At 40.9% G+C, this 19,350-nt stretch overlaps 1 protein-coding gene across 7 annotated transcripts in view; it reads left to right on the forward strand.

The window, feature by feature from the left end:
• Positions 1–19,350, forward strand: part of MARK3 (microtubule affinity regulating kinase 3) — a 92,465-nt gene that overhangs the window by 13,668 nt on the left and 59,447 nt on the right. For all 7 annotated transcript variants that reach the window (XM_045822273.1, XM_045822274.1, XM_045822276.1 and 4 more), the window contains exons 2-3: positions 8,768–8,959; positions 17,122–17,175. In XM_045822273.1, coding sequence (XP_045678229.1) covers positions 8,768–8,959; positions 17,122–17,175 — 246 coding nt within the window. The remainder of the gene's footprint in view (positions 1–8,767; positions 8,960–17,121; positions 17,176–19,350) is intronic.

Raw genomic sequence — 19,350 nt, forward strand, 5'->3', positions numbered from 1 at the left:
ATATTATGATTATCTCTAAATTACAAAATACTTGGAGAACAGCCCTTTATTGAAACAGTTTGGCTTTGCAGACTTTTTTCCCCCCAACATTTGAAAAACTGCCCATGTGTTAAAGAGGTGGCTTGTTATTTTAAGTATTAGAAAGGATGTTTAGGCACATGTCTTGTGTTTAAAGGAAGGCACCAAGTAAGCTCTGTTTTGGAAGAACTGAAACAGTATAAAGTTGTTGTAAACTTTTAAACTTGATTTCTTAAGTAATTCTACATTTCAGTTTGGTGCCTTACTAGATAGATACAAGAACAAACCTGGAACCTTATTTATTATGTCAGTAATAGTTTTGTGTGTGTCTAAGGCATATATTCTCATTTGTGCCTTCTGGTTGTGATGTTTTATATTCTATGGCTGTATATATGGACAGTTGTTTTTATGAACTAATACATATAACACAAAATGGAGTGCATTTCCCATTTATTTTCTTATTGCTTCTTACGTTAGTATTGATATAGCCATGAACCCTGTAACAGTAGTGCTTTGACTGAGAGCAACACCACCTAACTAAGTAGGGGTTTGTTTTACTCACAAAAGAAATCTAGGCAGTTTCTAGTTTTGATTCAGCAGTTCAATACTGTTTGAGCTAGTGGTTTTAAAAAATATTTTTGTCTCCCCTCTCCCCGGCCCGCAGAACCTTCCAGTAGTGGTTCACTGATTAGAACTGGCCAGAACTAAGCCATATGCTACTTCTAGCTGCAGGGGAGTTTGGGAAAACAAGAACTTAGCTGGCCACGTTGCCTCCCAAATACATCCAGCTTCTCTTGGAAATGAAAAAGGAAGGCATGAATGTTGATTTGTTAACTATAACGTTTGCTTTATTCCCTAATAATATTGGCAATTTAAATGTTTTTCTCTAAAGAAAAGTTTTAATTTGAAAATGAACACTTTATGAATTTGTTAATCTCCAATCTTTGGCTTTTTCTGCATTATTTTCTGTAGCAGTGTACATATTCTAGTTTCCATGATGGATGAAATAGTATTGATTCTATTTCATGGAAGGGAGAAGGATTGAGACTCCTTTATCTTTAAGAATTAAATTCAACAGCTCAGTATTTCTTATGTGCTTAGTGCTGCTGAAAAATATAAAATGACTACAGAAGAATTATGTAACATTGTTATGTCCTCAGGTTGTTTATTGGCTTCTTAGGGAGAAAAAAATCCCATGCGTGAAATAGTTGACTAAGGGTACAAGAATTCAAAGTTAGTTTAAAAAGTTTAGTAGTGGCATTGAGTGCTATGATACAGGAATAGGAAACTTTTTCTTATTTAGGGCCACTGGTGGGTACATGGAAAAAATGAAGGCTGTGTAGAAGCAAACAGCAATTTAATTTGGTTCTGTTTTGAAAGTTTTTTAAGTTAAACACATTAGATTGTAAATTTATGGACTTTATGTAAGGAAACATTAAATTAAATATACTGTTTAACCTTATTAGAATTTAATACACATCAGATATTTCAGTCTGTTGTATGGATTTATAATCTGATGGGGCAATTCAGTTTTCATTTTGCTTTGCATTATGATTATTTGCATGAGGGTGTATTAGGTTAGTCAGGGTTATGCTGTGGTATTGTATGTGACTGAAATCTACTGACCTAACACAGTAAAAAATCCTCGTTTACACCAAGTTTGCTTGGGGGCTCATTTGCTCCATGAAGACAGATCTTGTCCAGACTGATTTTGTCCTGTGGCCTCTGTCTTTGGACAATGCTCAGAGTTCAGAAGAATAGAAGACAGGATGGAGTTAAGCATTGGCAATGAAATGTTTCAGCATGGGAATGACATGTCACTTTCACATGCATCTCATTAGCCAAATTCAGGCTTTCTGCTATGCCTAACCTCAGGTGAGGGGAATGAGTTTCTCCCTGAAGTCTGTGTAATCCTCCAGGAACTCAGCACAAGAGTCAGTCTGGTGCATAGTAGTACTGTCAACAAACTCGTGTACTAGAGATACAGGTACAAGCACAATAGCCTGCGAGCCTACAGGGAAAGAAAGAAATTCTGATGGGATGCAGAGAGAGTCCTGGAGGCTTCATAAGTTTGCTGACAAATTATCCAAACATAAGGGAATAATGAGTAGGGTTTTCTTAGGTTTGAAGAGAAGAAAAGGCCTCAAACTAGGGAACCAGTATTGCGCTAGAGAATAGTGGGTGGTGTGGATCAGAGAGGGCCTTCAACTCATTTCATATTCATACAGCAGCAATGCATTTCACAGTTATTGTGTGTCAGGTTCTGTTGTAGTTTTGGGGATAGCTGGTAATGAACAAAACACAAAAATCTTCGTCCTGAAAGTTACATGCTAGTAGATGTAATCAACAGAGTTAGTATTTTATTATAAATAGATTAGGGAATAGGCAAAATATGAACTTTGGGTACCTATGAATTTTAATTGTTGTAATATTTTTACTGTACATGAAATAAAAGGTTGATTTTCACAAAAGTCAATATTTTGTCTAATTGTTCTCCAGAAAACTTACAAAAATATATAAAAAGCTGAATTTATAAAATATATAAATCAGAAAATGTACAAAAGCTTTTTTAACCAAAATTTTGGATAGTAGTAAAATTTTGCTGACAACATTTTTATTTCCTAAATAGTAAAACCACTTCACACATGTGCCTCCTGGGGTTAGGGACTTTGTTTTATCACTTGATAAATATTTGAATGAGTAAATAGAAGGAAAAAATTCGGGTGATAGAAGAGAAATTTCTTTTTTTTAAAGATTTTATTTAGCCCTGGCTGGCATAGCTCAGTGGATTGAGCTTGGGCTGTGAACCAAAGTGTCACAGGTTTGATTCCCAGCCAGGGTACATGCCTGGGTTGCAGGCCATAACCCCCAGCAACTTCACATTGATGTTTCTCTCTCTCTATCTCCCTCCCTTCCCTCTATAAAAATAAGTAAATAAATAAAAGAGGGGGAGGGAGGGAGTAAGAGGGCAAGTGAAACATCAGTGTGTAGTTGCCTCTTGTACATCCTCTACTGGGGACATGGCCTACAACCCAGGTATGTGCCCTGACTGGGAATTGAACCGGCAGCACTTTGGTTCGCAGGCCTGCGCTCAATCCACTGACCTACACCAGTCAGGGCCTGAGAAATTTCTTAATTTAACCATCTGAACACCACAGTGATTAGTGTTTTGATATTTATTTAAGTCATTCTAATATTTATTAAATACCTGTTATGTGCCAATTATTGTTCTAGAATCAAAGGGACAATAAATTACTGTCTAGTTTTTATTAAACTTAAATCTAGTTTGGAAATAAACATGAGCCCTGACTGAGGTCACTTGGTAGGTGGGGCGTCGTCCTGCAAAGCGAAAGGTCACTGGGTTGTATTCCTGGTCAGGGCATATACCTGGGTCACAAGTTCAGCCCTCAAGTCAAGGCGTGTTTGAGAAGCAATCGATTGATGTTTCTCTCTTACGTGGACCTTTCTCTTCTTTCTTTCTCCTTCCCTCCCCCTATAAACAAACAAACAAACAAACAAATCTTAAAATGGTCACCAATTTTCTTTTAAAGCCATACTCCAGCTGATCTACAAAATTGCATTACAGTATTGCGTCTTGTGTACAACAGAGTAAAATCAGCTTTCTGTAAAGCCTCGTGTTATAATTTAGTTGTTGTTTTAATCTTTTCTTTAAAAAAATTTTTTTTTACTGATTGGTTTGAGAAAGAGAGACAAACATCCATTTCATTCCACTGTGTCACGTATTCATTAGTTATTTCTTGTATGTGCCTTGACTGAGGAGCAAACCCACAACCTTGGCAGATTGGGACAATGTTCTAACCAACTGCACTACCTGGCTAGGGCTTGCTTTAGTCTTTTCTTTGATCAGCAAGACCTCATTTATAACTAGGCCATTTCCCCTAAATTCTGATTTGGAAATTAGAATCCTTTTTGTTACAGAAATGATGTTACAGGTTTTAGATTTATAACTAGTTTGTAAAATCCTGTTTTACTACCTAAAACATACACACATAATAAAAATATAGACATCATTGTTTGTAACGTAGTGTTACGTGATAATTGAGTAAAACAGAAAAAACCTATCTCAGAACCTGACTTCTCAGGGAAAAATAGATGAATGTGAGAAAGTAGATGGAGATTAATATGGCAATTTTGAAAAGGATATTTTTTACCTTAAAATATCCTTTATTTATTTATTTTTATTGTTCAAGTACAGTTATCTCCATTCCCCCCTACCCTGTACTCTCCCCCACCCCAGCCATCCCCGCCTTCCACCCTTGATCCTACCCCACTTTGGCTTTGTCCATGTGTTCTTTATACATATTCCTTCCTTAAAACCCTTCCCCCTATTCCCCCCATTATCCCCTCCCACATCCGTTCTGGTTACTGTCAGTTCTTAATTTCCATATCTCTGGTTATATTTTGCTTGCTTGTTTGATTTGATGATTAGGTTCTTCTTAAAGGTGAGATCATACATATGGTATTTGTCTTTCACCGCCTGGCTTATTTCACTTAGCATAATGCTCTCCATTTGCATCCATGCTGTCGCAAAAGAAGGGTAGGAGCTCCTTCTTTCTGTTACATAGAATTCCATTGTGTAAATGTACCACAGTTTTTTGATCCATTCATTTTCTGATGGGCATCTAGGTTGCTTCCAGCACTTGGCTATTGTAAATTGTGCTGCTGTGAACATTGGGGTGCATAGGTTCTTCTGAATTGGTGTTTCAGGATTCTTAGGGTATAGTTCCAGCAATGGAATTGCCGTGTCAAAAGGCAGTTCCATTTTTAGTTCTCTGAGGAAATTCCATAGTTTTCCACAGTGCTGAACCAGTCTGCATTCTCACCAACAGTGGAAAAGGGAACTAGGGTTCTTTTTTCTCCACAACCTCGCCAACACTAGTTTGTTGGTTTGGTTATGATAGCCATTCTAACTGGTATGAAGTGGTATCTCATTTTGGTTTGTTCTGCATCTCTGATGGCTAGTGATGCTGAGCATCCTTTAATATGTTTCTGGGCCCTCTGTATGTCCTCCTTGGAGAAGTGTCTGTTCAGGTCCTTTGCCCATTTTTTAATTGGATTGTTTGTCTTCTGGAGTTGAGTCTTGTGGGTTCTTTATATGTTTTGGAGATCAAACCCTTGTCTGAGGTATCATTTGCAAATATATTTTCCCAGATGGTTGTTTCCCTTGAAAAGGGTATTTTTGGAGGACATCAGAGGTTTATGGCACAAATTCCTAAGCTTTTACTTTAAAACACTTGTTTTTCATTTTTACTTGATAATAGTATATTAGAAAATAGTTTCTGATGTTTATCAGCTACAATCAGGCTTGTTTTGACCTCTTGGTAGAGAGAGAACATTAGAAGGAAGGGGCATTCCCCTTGACAGAAAGTGAGAAAGAAGGAAGCAGATTGGAGGCACCTGTGTGAGCACTGGGAGAGGGAGACGCCTTGCTTGAGCAGGAGCTGGCAGCTGGTGGGGCAGGCCTCTGTCCACTGAGCACAGGCTGGGAAGAAGGGAGCGCTGGAACTGATGCTTGTCCCTGCAGAATTGTACTGGTGTTTATAACTCTAGTACTTTTATGTTTAGCACACTTTGAGGCATATATGATTTCTTTTACCTTTACAGAGCATATTAAGTACTTGATTCATCTATTCAACAAATACTATCTCCTGGTCAATTTGACAGAGTAGGCAGACATGGCTCATTTCTTTGCACAGCCACATCAAAGTTATAACTAAAATATAGAACAACGATCACTCCGAAATGTCAGAAATCAAGTTGAATGGAAATCTGACAACTATGGAATTAAAGAAACCACATCTATCCAGACTGGTAGGAGGGGCACAGGTGCAGAATGGGCTGGTCCTTCACCCATCTGTGGTGGATAAAATTTCGGGAGGGATATCTCAGGAGCGAGGAGTACCAGCGCCACACCAGGCCCTCTGGCCCAGGGTTCCAGTGCCAGGAAGATAAGTCCCCACAACTTATGGCCTCAAAAACCAGTGGCGAGTGACTCAGTAGAAGAAACTGCTGGAGCCCCAAGCAGTTCCCCTTAAAGAAATCACACATGGACTCACCTACTCAGACTCACTCCCTCCGAGCTCCAGCACCAGGGAGCAACTTGAAAGGCCCCAGTGGTAGACAGAGAGGCACTGAAGTGTCTGACATCCAGGCAAGCAGAGGCCACTGTAATAAACCCTCCCCTCACAGAGCCTGCAAGCGGGTACCATATCCGAGACTCCCATCAACCTAGCTAACACTGCTTGACCCGCCTTGGAGGTTCTCAGACTCTACCCTACCCAGTTTACAGGCACATCCAAGCTTCTTTTCCATATGAGTGGCTGGTCTTGGCTCAAGCTTCCCAACTTCCTAAATCCTCTCAATCAATCAACAGCTGGCCTCAGTGAACCCCAGGCCTGGCACTAGCAGCAGCCAGCCTAGATTTACAGCTTGGCTCACTTGGGAATCTCCAAGCTCAGCACAAGTAGCAGCCATCTCAAATTGCTTTGTAGCTCAGGCAGAGTGGCTCCAGGCAAAGTACAAGTGGGGACTGACCTTGGCCTGCACCACCTAGGAAGCCCCAGAGCCAGTGCACCCAGTGGACAGCAACAAACCACTTGGGAGCACCACCACCCTGCCCCTGCACAGCTGATCCTCCATGGAGTGCAGAGGTTGGTGGTCAGTGGTCACGGCCAGTCCTTGCAGCTGAGTGGCCTGGGTAAGTTTCTCCCATTGATGTGCCAACAGCAATCAAGGCTCAACTACAAGAGGAAGGGGTATGCAGCCCACATAGAGGGTGCACCTCCAGTAGCCAGCTTGGGTGAAAGGGGAGGCTCTGCCACTGGACCCTACAGGACACCGACCACATTAGGCCACACCACCAAGACACGGAGTCAAAGCCACTCTACCTAATACAAAGAGACAAACCGAGGGGGGGCCTCCAAAACAAGGAGACAAAGGTACATGGCCCAAATGAAAGAACAGATCAAAACTCCAGAAAAAGTTAAATGAAATAAAGATAAGCAGTCTGTCAGATGCAGAGTTCAAAACACTGGTCATAAGGACGCTCAAGGAACTTAGTGAGGCCTTAGCAGCATAAAAAAGATTCAGTCAGAATGAAGCATTTACTAATTGAAATAAAGAACAATTTACAGGGAAATAACAATAAGCAGATGAAGCCAAGAATCTGGTCAACAATTTGGAATATAAGGAAGCAAACAACAACTAATCAGAACAAGAAGAAGAAGAATTCCAAAAAATGAGGATAGTGTAAGCAGTCTCTGGGACAACTTTCAGAGTTCCAGCATTCGCATCATAGGAGTGCCAGAGGGAGCAGAGAAAGAGCAAGAAATTGGAAATCTATTTGAAAAAACAGTGAAAGAAAACTTCCCTAATTTGCTGAAAGAACTAGATATATAAGTCCAGGAAGCACAAAGAGTCCCAAACAAGTTGGATGCAAAGAGGCCCACTCCAAGTCACATCATAATTAAAATGTCAAAGGTTAGAGATAAAGAGAGAATCTTAAAAGCAGTAAGAGAAAAGAAGTTAGTTATCTCCAGGGGAATTTCCATTAGACTCTCAGCTTATTTCTAAAAGAAACTTTGCAGGCTGGAAGGTACTGGTAAGAAAAATTCAAAGTCATGAAAAACAAGGACCTACAGCCAAGATTGCTCTACCCAGCAAAGCTATCATTTAGAATCGAAGGGCAGATAAAGAGCATCCCAGACGAGAAAAGACTAAAAGAGTTCGTCACCAAACCATTATTATATGAAATGTTAAGGGGACTTATTTGAGAAAAAATATTACAACTATGAATGATAAAATGGCAAAAATACAAATGTATCAACAATTGAATCTAAAAAAACAAACTCAGCAAACAAGAACAACAGACAGAATAATGGATACAGAGAGCATTTTAATGGTTGCCAGATGGGAGGGGGGTTTGGGGGAGTGGGTGAACAGGTGAGGGGATTAAGAAGTACTGATAAGTACTCACAGAACAGCCATGGGGGTGTAAAGTACAGTATAGGAATGGAGTGGCCAGAGAACTTACATGTATGACCCATGGACATGAACAATGGTGTAGGGATTTCTGAGGGATGGTGTGGTTCTGGGTGGAGGGAGGCAAAGGGGGAAGAACCAGGGCAACTGTGATAGCATAAGCAATTAAAAAAAACATTATCAAGGGTCACACAAGGGTCACAAGGTTAAATAAAGAGTTTGGCTCTATATTTAAATACATTGTTTTGAATTATTGTTAGCAGCATATTGTAGAAGGAAATTGGGAATCCAGATTCTCTCTAGATTTCTCTCACTAGTGATGTGGCCGTGGGTCAATCACAGAAGTTCCCTCTTCTGGGATGGTGATGTTAGCATGATGCCTCTTTCACAAAGGGTGTGGCATAGGGTCCTGTATGCCAAAGCATTTTAATAGCACATGGAAAAGTTGGGTTCCTAACAACTGCTGGCAGGCCTGTTGCTTCTGTGTCATGTTACAGCCAGGTATAGAAGGACCTCTCTTCAAGCACCCAGCTGAACTGCAACATTTGGTGTTGGGTATTTTTCTTCTCAGCATCCTTGTTTTCCTCGTAAATTTCTATCATGTAGGCAACTTTCTTCAAAGTGTTAGGTGCTCTAGGATTAAAATTAAAGCAGTAATGTTTTGTTTTTTTTCAGCTAGAGACCCTTATAGCTCCATAGGGTACCGTGTGTTCTCATGTCCTTATCTTTGTTGTATGTTGTATTGTAGCACACGTCACATGGAGATGGGCGGCAAGAAGTGACCTCTCGCACTGGGCGCTCTGGAGCTCGGTGTAGAAACTCTATAGCTTCCTGTGCAGATGAACAGCCTCACATCGGAAACTACAGACTGTTGAAAACAATCGGCAAAGGGAATTTTGCAAAAGTGAAATTGGCAAGACACATCCTTACAGGCAGAGAGGTAAATGAGAATTATGCTTAATTTCTGTTACTACATTTGTTCTGTTTGGCTCCATGTGAGAGGAAGAGGAAGAGAATGTATAGATTTGGGCTCATTTCTAAACTAATTAAACTTTTTAAAAGAAGAAACATTAATTATCTGGGGATTCTTTTGCTTTCTCATTCCTTTAAATGTTGTAAATATTACCCTGATTGTTTGAGTTATCTTTTGCCTTTAAAAATGGGTGATGGTTTGTTCTTTTTTAGTAGTATCTGCCACCATAGTAAAAATTGTTTTCAACTTCATGTATAAGCTCATGATACTTGCATATCACTAGTGCTGTTTTTTTAATGGATTTATAATCACAAAGTTTCTTTGTCTTTCCAAATACTCTTCTCATAGTTTATGTTTGATGGGTTATTGTGGATGACGGCACGTGCTTTTCTGCCTTGTGATACCGGCTTTCTGCTCAAGCACTTTATGTATTTATCAAAAATACTTCTATCAAAACTACTAAATTAACTCTCTCCTCATTTTCTACCTGGGCAGTATACAACGTGCTTTGTTTCTTGCATTTAGATTTTTGTCTACTGTTCCTCTGCCCGAAACACATTGCAGGCTTTTGTTGTTGATATCATTCCTGGGAAGTAGTTGTTGGACTCTCTTTCCCCAGGCATGGGGTTCATGTTAAAAATCCTGATATTTCCTGCCCTGACTGGTGTGGCTCAGTTGGTTGGGCATTGTACTGCAAAGTAAAAGGTCACTGGTTTGATTCCCAGTCAGGGCATATGCCTGGGTTGTGGGTTCAGTCCCAGTTTGGGGGCCTGTGAGAGGCAACTGATAGGTGTTTCCTTCTCTTTCTCCTTCCCTTCCCCTCTCTCTAAAAATAAAACCTTTTTTAAAAATCCTGATATTTCCTAGATAACAAGTTTTCCATTTATTGGAATTGTTTACCTGTCTTCCCCCTCTAGTCTGTAGGGTAGGTGTCGGTGTTTGGCACATATCAGGTACTTGATATTGTGGTCTGACTGTAATTATACTTTTGAGGGGAAGCTTTTTAAAGAAATGCTTTTCTTGCCCCAGACCCTCCTGGTACATACGCCAAGATGGTGTTACAGGTATGCTGAGGGACTGATGCCCGCAGCCCATCATGCCCAGAGCTGTTGGAGTGGGACTGGACCTGTCATTCCTGCCAGCAAGCAGCCTCTGTTCACTCTGGTGTGCCCTACACATGTCCTCATTTTCTGAGACAACTAAAGATTTCCTTCTTCAAATTTCACATCTATTTTAGTGACACATCCCTGGTTAGGACTCCTTGTTGTGATGCCTGGACTGTTTTGGGAATCAGTAAACAGCAAAGAGTAGGTAGAGTTTTTCTTGTTCTTGATCAACGCTTTTTGAACTGAAGAAGAACACTTCTGAGTTTACTTTCCACCAGTCGCAGGGGCTTATTCTGCCAGTGTTTCTATGTGGACTGAGGGAGGGCGGGCGAGAAGAGGAGTGGGACAGACAGCCCTGCTCCCCTCCGCTTCACTCACACGGCTGGAGCCTGGTCTACTGTGTTTCTATCTAGTAGGTTCTCTTCTCTTGTCTTTTCCTTTTTCTTGGATTGATTTTAGAGAGGTTGGGGGAGAGAGAAAGACATCAATTTGTTGTTCCATTTTATGCATTCATGGTTGATTCTTTTTTTTTTAAACAAAAATTTTTTTAAAGATTTTATTTTATTTTTAGGGAGGGAAGCGGCGGGGGGGAGAGAAAGAAAGAAACATCAATGTGCGGTTGCTGGGGGTTATGGCCTGCAACCCAGGAATGTACCCTAGCTGGGAATCGAACCTGGAACACTTTGGTTCCCAGCCTGTGCTCAATCCACTGAGCTACGCCAGCCAGGGCCATGGTTGATTCTTGAATGTGCTCTGACCGGATATCAAAACCACACCCTAGGTGTGTTTTGGGACAACACTCTAACCAACTGACTAGGGCAATCTAGTAAGTTCTGTCTCCAGAAGTGCTTGCATCTGACTAGTTAGTGGCCAAATTTGTTTATATTTCCACTTATTTATGCATTTATTGGTTGATTCTTGTCTGTGTCGTGACTGAGGATCAGTTGCAACCTTGACTGAGGATCAGTTGTAACCTTAGTGCATTGGAACAATGAATGCTCCAACTAACTGAGCTACCTGACCAGGGCTCATGGTTTTTAAAGTCATCGTTGACTTTTTTTTTTTTAAATAAAGCCTTTATTGAAATATAACACATCCTAGAAAAGTGCTTAAAATCACCATGTATACAAGTATAGCTTGATGAAATATCACAGAGTAATCGTGTTTGCAGTGCTATGACCCAGGGAAAAAGTGTGCCATGATTTGGACCCCAGAAGCCCTCCTTCTACCTCCTTTAATCACTTAACAGTTCTTCCTCCTCGAGGTAACCATGTCTTGCCTTCTAACACCAGAGATGTTGTTTTTGAACACTGTACTAATGAAATCATTCAGTACATACTTTGTGTCTGCCTCTTTTACTCCACTTTATGCTTGTGACATTATTCCATGTTGTGTATGGTTAGGTTTTCATTGGAAATTTTATTTTGTACTACCTGTTTTAGTTGTTTGGCTTGGTCTTTATTGCGTGGATTGAATTGTGTCCCCCAAAATTCATATGTTAAAGCCTTAACCCCCAATGTAACAGTTTTGGAGAAGTAATTGGTTAAATCAGGTCATAAGTATAGGTTCTGATCCAGTAGGGTTTGTGTCCTTATAGGAGACAACAGAGCGCTTGCTTTCTCTCTCCGCCGTTTGAGGACACAGTAAGAATGCGGCCACGTGCAAGCTCAGAGGAGAGACTTCAGCAGGAACTGACCACGCTGGCACCCTGACCTCAGACTCTCAGCCTCCCAGACTGTGGGGGACACATTTCCTCTGTTTAAGCTGCCCAGTCTGTAGTGCTTTTTGTTATTTCAGCTAATCTGAGGAATAGGCCATTCCTCCAGGCCACTGTGTCCTAAAGGACTTGGGATCTTTCTTCTCATCTGCTCTTTCAGTCCTGGTGGATGGCTTAACAGCTGTCTGGAGCTGCATGTTAGGATCTTTTGACGAGTAGCTAATTGACAGGAAGTGGAAGATAGGATTTTCCTCCAGTGGGTGTGCTCTACGGGCTTCTTGGGCCATTTGGGTGGAGGAATGTCATGGGGAAACTTCATCCCTTGTCATGCATGAGTTCTCTATTCCTATTCTGTGATTTTCCACTGTGATGTGCTTCTGACATCAGGGTGAATCAGTGGAATTTCCCAGAACTTCATGCAAGTGGCAGGGACACTGCTCTTTCCTTGCCTAATGAACACTCTTGTGCATACCTTCTGCCCGGCATTGCCCCACCCCCCCGCAAAAAAAAAAAACCCTCCACGAACTTGGGAATGTGGGGAGGGGGGTCTTCTCTCCAGTCTCCGTCTTCCTAAGGCAGTGTTGCACCACAGTTGCCTCCTGTTTGGTGACCTAGGTCTGAGCTGTCCTCCAGGATCCAGCTCTGGGCCAAGGTTATTTTGGTAGTTGAGTCATCCGACAGGGAGCTGGAAGGAAGAGGGGATTAGGAGCTACACACACACACACACACACACACACACACACACTCCACACTCCACACCCCCACTCCCTCCCATGTTAAGTGAGTGTTTCGCTTTGAGGATCACTTCTGATCTCAGAAGATCAGAGGAAAGAGGAACTGGAAAGGCAGCATATTGGATGGATCTTGCTGTGAGGAGGGGGAAGAAAATAGAGTGATGGCCAGAAAAGAACAGCATTTCTTTGGGGTTTCTTTGGAATTTGGGAGGTCCAAGTGTACCACATAAAATCACTTATGCAAGTAAAATTTAAAGAAAATTCATTCAACTTTCGAAGTGATGTAATTTTTTAAACCACCTTGGTATCTGTTAAAATACCCAAACCTTGTTTCCTCACTGTTTCATCTCCATCTCTGAGGTGTATGCCATCGCAGGTGTGAGTGGTCTAGACCTCTGTCAGCTCAGCAGTCAGTCACAGAGTGCTGCCTGTGCACACGTTGTGTGTGAGGGCTGTGACAGTGGACAAGGCGTCTTCTCCTGTTTGAGACAGTCGCAGGGTGGCCACTACAGGCATAGTCCAGCAGCAGTATTTCCTTTCACTTTATTTGTATAGTTTCCATCAAGATAACTACGTTTTCCAAATACAGAATTAGAATCCTGATTTTGCTTTTTTCAGGTGCGCATACTTACTCTTTGCCCCTCCTCCAATTCTGATTTTGCCCTCCCCCAGGCAGGGATGAGGGGTGGTGGTTCCTTTCACTGCAGGATCAGGTTCCCTGGGTGCCTTACTGCAGCATTTCCCTCCCTGCAGTCCCTCTGCTTTGGCAGATGGAGGCTTTAGACCAGGTTAAGCATTTTTTGAAAGCGTTAATATGAATAGTGCAGCAGTTCTCAAAGTAAGCATGGGGACCTCTGTGGGTTTACTGAGACTGTTTTTGTAGGCCTACAAAGTAAAAACAATTTTTGTAACACTGTTTAGACATTATTTGCGTTGTCCATTCTCATGAGTGTAAAGTAGAATTTTTCAAAGGCTATGTGATGTGTGGTATCACAACAAAGGGATTACAGAAGGGCATGTGAGAATTTCATTAAAATGTGACAGGCATATACCCTAAGTGGAATTTCTAGATCATATGGTAATTCTTTAAAAAATATTTTTAGGAACTTGGCACTGTTTTCTACAGAGGCTGTACTGTTTTTGCATTCTTACCAACAGTGCATCCTCACCAAGTCTTACTTTGTTGATTAATTGATTTTTGGTAGTTGCTTGTGCAGTGCTGTTTTCTAATTTTGATTTGTAGTTTTCTAACGACAAGTGATGTTGAGCATCTTTTCCATGCACTTATTGGCTTCTGTACATCTTCGGAGAAATGTCTCTTCAAGTCCTTTACCCAGTTCTGAATTGAGTTTTTGTTGTTGTTGAAGTTTTAGAAGTTTTGTATATATTCTGGATATTAATCCTCTACCAGATATATGATTTGCAAATATTCTTTCCCATTCTGTGGATTGTCTTTTTACTCTGGTGATACTGTCTTTTTTAAAAAAGTATTTATTTTTAGACAAAGGGGGAGGGAGGGAGAGAAGCATCAATGTGTGGTTGCCTCTTGTGCGCCCCCTAGTGGGAACCTGGCCTGCACCCCAGGCATGTGCCTTGATTGGGAATCAAACTGGTGACCCTTGGTTCACAGGCCAACGCTCAATCCACCGAGCCACACCCACCAGGGTTGTATTTATTTATTTTTTTGATGTCTGATCTTATGTATTTTTTACCCTTAAAAATCTCATTTCTGACTGGATTCAGACTCAGAGGTGGAAAGCTTGGAGGGAGGACAGCCTGTCTCTTGGCAGTCTGTTCCTGGCGCTTTTCTGTGGCCCCCTTCATTCTCTTAGCCAAAAATTTAGCATGTTCTGTGGCCTCTTCCTTATTTTTCTTTTTACCATTTCTTCAGGGCAATAAGCTGATATTTGTGTCAAAGGGCACGTGGGGTGACAAGATGCTGAATCTTGGGTGCTTTGGCCTGAGGTTTCTTACCTTCTTGGTTTAGGGGCTTCCTCACCACGTGTTGGTGGGCATCATCTTCCTTAGAAATTGAAAGGTTGCCGATTCTGTTCGCTCTTCTGCGCCCCAGGCAGTGAGGCACGGTGGTATCACTGGCATGCAGACTCCAGGTCCCCAGCAGGAATACCTTTCTTCCCTTTTTCCCCAACGATGACAAGGATGAGAACACTAAGATTGGTGTCTACAACGCAAGCCCGAACAGATTTGCGCGTTCTCTCTACAGTCTTCCTTGGTCTGTAACAGGCATGCCCCTTAGTAGCAGGTGGATGTGGCTATGGGTCAAGGCACCCTGCTTCGTGGGGAAACCTTATTTGTCATTTCCACCACTGATTTGAACCACATAACCCTCCCATTCTTCATCCAGAGCATCAACAGCAGCTTCTTCAGCCATACGCTTCTCATAAAAGGTACAAAGTTTGGGTTTATCATCCACTTCAGGGAGTTTCTGGCAGCCAGTGTCTGGGAGAGGGGTGGTCAGCTTCATCCCAAAGCAGCCGACTGCCTCTGAGGTGCCACGATAAAGAGCTGGATATTGCCTTTTGATGCACTTTGTTGTCATATCCAAGTGATCATTGCCAAACCCAACGTCATGAAGCTTTTGCCCTGTTTTCTTCTGAGAATGTCATAGTTTTAGGTCTTACATTTAAGGTCATTGATCCTCTTTGAGGTAATTTTTGTATATGGTGTTAGGTAAAAGTCCAGTTTCATACTTTTGCATGTGGTTATCCAGTTTTTCCCAGCACCATTTGTTGAATATTATTATTTTTAAATTAATTGTTCACTTATTTTTACACTTTTTCAGTTTTCATTTGTAATAGGATAAATATCAATAGATACAACTCAACCTTTAGGTTCACAGGCTGGCGCTCAATCAGCCTGTGAGTACCATCAGTACCGAGGAGTACTGATTTGGTGTCACCAGTACTCTTCAGAGTGGCAAGGGGACTAAAATGTTTGAGAACCGTTGACATACAGGCTCCGTGAGTGCTTTCCCCAGGCGTTGGCTGCAGCCTCTTCCTTCCTGGCCCTTCTTACTGGAGCTGCCAGGTGCACGCACAGCAGGAAGCAAGCCTCGGCAACACCGGGCCGGGCACTGGTTGTCCTGGACCCCAGTGCAGAGCCTACACACTTATGTTCCCCAGTTCACGGCAAAGCCTTTCTCTTAACTTCGGTGTCCTTCCATCCTCCGCTGGCACCCCACCTCCCCATTCGGGATGTTTATAGTTTCTAGAAATCACTCGTATGAGAGAAATGACAAACCAGCCAGGAGAGGATGCGAGTCTAGGCTCACTTATTAAGTATGAGTGAAGCTGATTTTCTTTTTGTTTTTTTTTTTCTTTGCTTTTCTTTTAAGATCAGAAATGCATATAACTAGAAATTACAGGGTTTTGGGGTTTCCGAGTGGCTTGTTTTTAGACCGCCTAGGGCGCACTCATTCCTTATGACCCATTTTTTGCCTCTGTATGTTTCACTTGATTAGTCTACAGATTAGTGTGGCATTAGTCCCTTTTCCTTCTTTAACCACCTAAGGGTTTTTCTATCTTTTTTAAAAATTAAACCATAGTTGGCATATAACATTAGCTTCAGGTATACAACATAGTGCTTCGACATTTATGTACTTGATAATGTGAATAGCACACTAAGTCTAGTACACTTATCGCACTGTTGTTGACTATTTTCCCTAATCTTTCCCACCCACCCCTGCATTTTTCACCAACCCCTCACCCTAGCAACCATCAGTTTGTTCTTTGCTTTTAGGAGCCTGGTTTTGTTTCAGTTGTTCATTTGTTTTGATTTTTTAAAATTCCACATAGTGAAATCATGTAGTATTTGTCTTTCTCTGTCTGACTCATTTCCACTTAGTGTAATATCCTCTAGGTCCATCCATGCTGTCATAAATTTCACTCTTTTCTATTGCAGAGTAATATGCTGTGTGTGTGTGTGTGTAATCACATCTTTATCCATTCATCTACCGATGGACTACTAGATTGCTTCCGTATCTTGACTATTGTAAATAGTGCTGCAGTGAACATAGGAGTGCATATATCTTTTCTATCCTTTTGATAATAAAAGGTTTTTAAGGTTTGCAGATTCAACATTTACGTATTTGTTCATATATTTGCTCAATTACCAAGTTCCCACTGTGTGCAAGACACTCCGGGGGGCATTCGGGGCTGTTTAAACCTATCAAAACTGCGCTGCTTGCCTTTGGGTCTCAGAATCAGACATGGTTAAAGGGTCAGTAAATAGTGAATAGATAGATTTGCTGCATTGCAATGTTTTTACAAGTGCTTTTATTGTTAATCTGTCTTTTTATTTTTTGGTTTGTGGGAGATATTATTGTCCTGTGTCAACAGGTATCTTCATATAAAATGTTATAATACTACCCTTATTTGCACAAAGTCCCTGTTTTCAATTATAAAATATAAAATACTATTTAAAGTAGTTGAGTTTTAGGTTTTAAGGTTTACTTGCTTTTTAACAATGCCACACGTCTGGGCATTTACAAAATTTACCAGTTTGTAATCATCAAATTCTTAAAATCCATAAATTTTTATTTATTTTTTCTAGGTTGCAATAAAAATAATAGACAAAACTCAGTTGAATCCAACAAGTCTACAAAAGGTAAGATTGGTCAGGTATCCAGTACTTTTAAAATGATTTTCTGTGCTAATTGCCATATAATTTGCCTCTTAAATACTGCTACCATTATTTTTATTTATTATGTTTAGTACAGTAAAGCTGTATATTACTCAAAAGCATACAACTTAACTGTAGTATTATCTAAATGTAGCGCTGTAGTGTTGTTGAATTTTTTTGTTCAGTTGAAAATAATGCTTTTTAATGTTCTTAATAGCAAACAGAAGGCTGTGCTTTTAAACTGAATGTTCTAAGTAGTGATTAGAACAGAGTTTTTAAAAATAAGACAGAACAGCCTGGCTGGTGTGGCTCAGTGGATCAAACGCCAGTCTTCGAACTGGAAGGTTGCAGGTTTGATACACGGTCAGGGCACATGCCTGTGTTGTAGGCCAGGTCCCCAGTTGGCGGTGTGTAAGAGGCAGCCAATCGATCTTGCACATGTTTCTCTCCCTCTCTTTCTCTTCCCTTCCTCTCTCTCTAAAAATAAATAAATCTTTAAAAAAAAAAGACAGAACAATGTATTTTCATGTAATTAGTCTTAGTCAGCATTATACACCATATTGGTAATACTAAGATCTTTAAGGTCAGCATTTTTGGCTTTATAAATTGTCGCATTAGGTTGAATTAAGGAGTAATGGTTAATTCATACAAATGGAAAACTGAGTGGTAGTTGAAAAAAACATTTGTAATGCACTCCTGTCATTTGTATCACCTAATGTAACTCAGGAGTTCTTAACCTCCTGCATATAAGCATCATCTGGGTCTCTTCAGATCCCTAGTGACTGGCCTGCAGGGGAGATTTAATTGCTCAGGTAAGGCCTAAATGTAGGTATTTCTCTGGTGCATCTGCAAATGATTAATGATCTTTAAAGATTTCATTTATTTGTTTATTTATTTATTTATTTTGAAGGGAGGGAGAAACATCAATGTGTGGTTACCTTTCGTGTGCCCCGTACTGGGTACCTCACTCACAGCCCAGGTACGTGCCCTGACTGGGGATTAAATGGGCGACCCTTTGGTTTACAGGCCGGTGCTCAGTTCACTGAGCCACACCAGCCAGGGCTAATGATCTTTATAATAAGATCCTCCTAGTATTTTTAGTTTTGCAAAACCTTTTTGTATCTTCATTTGATTTCTTGATTTGGTCTATAGTAGGTGGGGGTTAAACAGACATTCCACTAGGCAGGAAGTCCTGAATTTTAATCCTAGCTGTGACACTTAGCCATATGTCTTCTTTGACCTTCAGCAGGTCACTTAATTTTCTCACCTATAAAACGGATATATAGGCAAAACCCTGGTTCTTGAACAATTCAGTTCTTGACCAAGTTGTTCTCAGAAAAAAAGGTCTTGGTTGTCTAACAAAATTTCAGATCTCAATTCTCTACCCCAGGAATCCTCCACCTCTGTGTCTCGGACCAGTACAGGTCCGTGGCCTGTTAGGAACTGGGCAGCACAGCGGGGGGTGAGTGGCGGGAGATCTAGCAAAGCTTCCTGTCCCTCCTGCTGCCCGTGGAAAAATTGTATTCTACAAAACTGGTTCCTGGTACCAAAAAGGTGGAGACTACTGCTCTACCCAACAACTCTTTTGCTGATAACCTGTGTGATCAGTCACGTGTCTCTCAGCAACAAACAAAGAAGATTAGGTTTTTTAATAAATCACTTCTTGAACAGTTTTCTGTAACCAATTAAGTTCAAGAACTGAGGTTCGACTGTAACTTCATCTCCTCAGGATGGATTATTAATGAAATGATGCATATTATAAAAGCTCTGAAAACTGCAAAGCACTGTGTGTACGATACTGTAAGTGGAATGCCCTGTGTACATTCCTAATGGTTATCCCCATTTATATCCTAAGGGTTTTGAATCCCTTTTTGTGTATGTGAGGTGGGGTGGCAGGGGTAGACCTTACCTTGCACTAGAAGTGATATTTAAACAAGTGGTTCTGAAAGGCATAATAGGTAGGCCGTAAGCAGGGTTCTCAAAGTGGCCCTGGAACAGATCCAAAAATTCCAGTCCTTTGTTTTGAAGATGGAATTGTATTCCTTTCCTTAAACTTTCATTTCTTATATATATATATTTTATTTATTGTTTAGAGGGGAAGAGAGAGAGAAAGAGTGGGAGAGAAGCATCATTGTGTGATTGCCCCTTGTGTGCCTTGCA

This window comes from Phyllostomus hastatus, unplaced genomic scaffold (genome assembly GCF_019186645.2).
Source record: "Phyllostomus hastatus isolate PE091 unplaced genomic scaffold, TTU_PhHast_1.1 phas_scaffold_501, whole genome shotgun sequence".
NCBI lineage: Eukaryota > Metazoa > Chordata > Mammalia > Chiroptera > Phyllostomidae > Phyllostomus > Phyllostomus hastatus.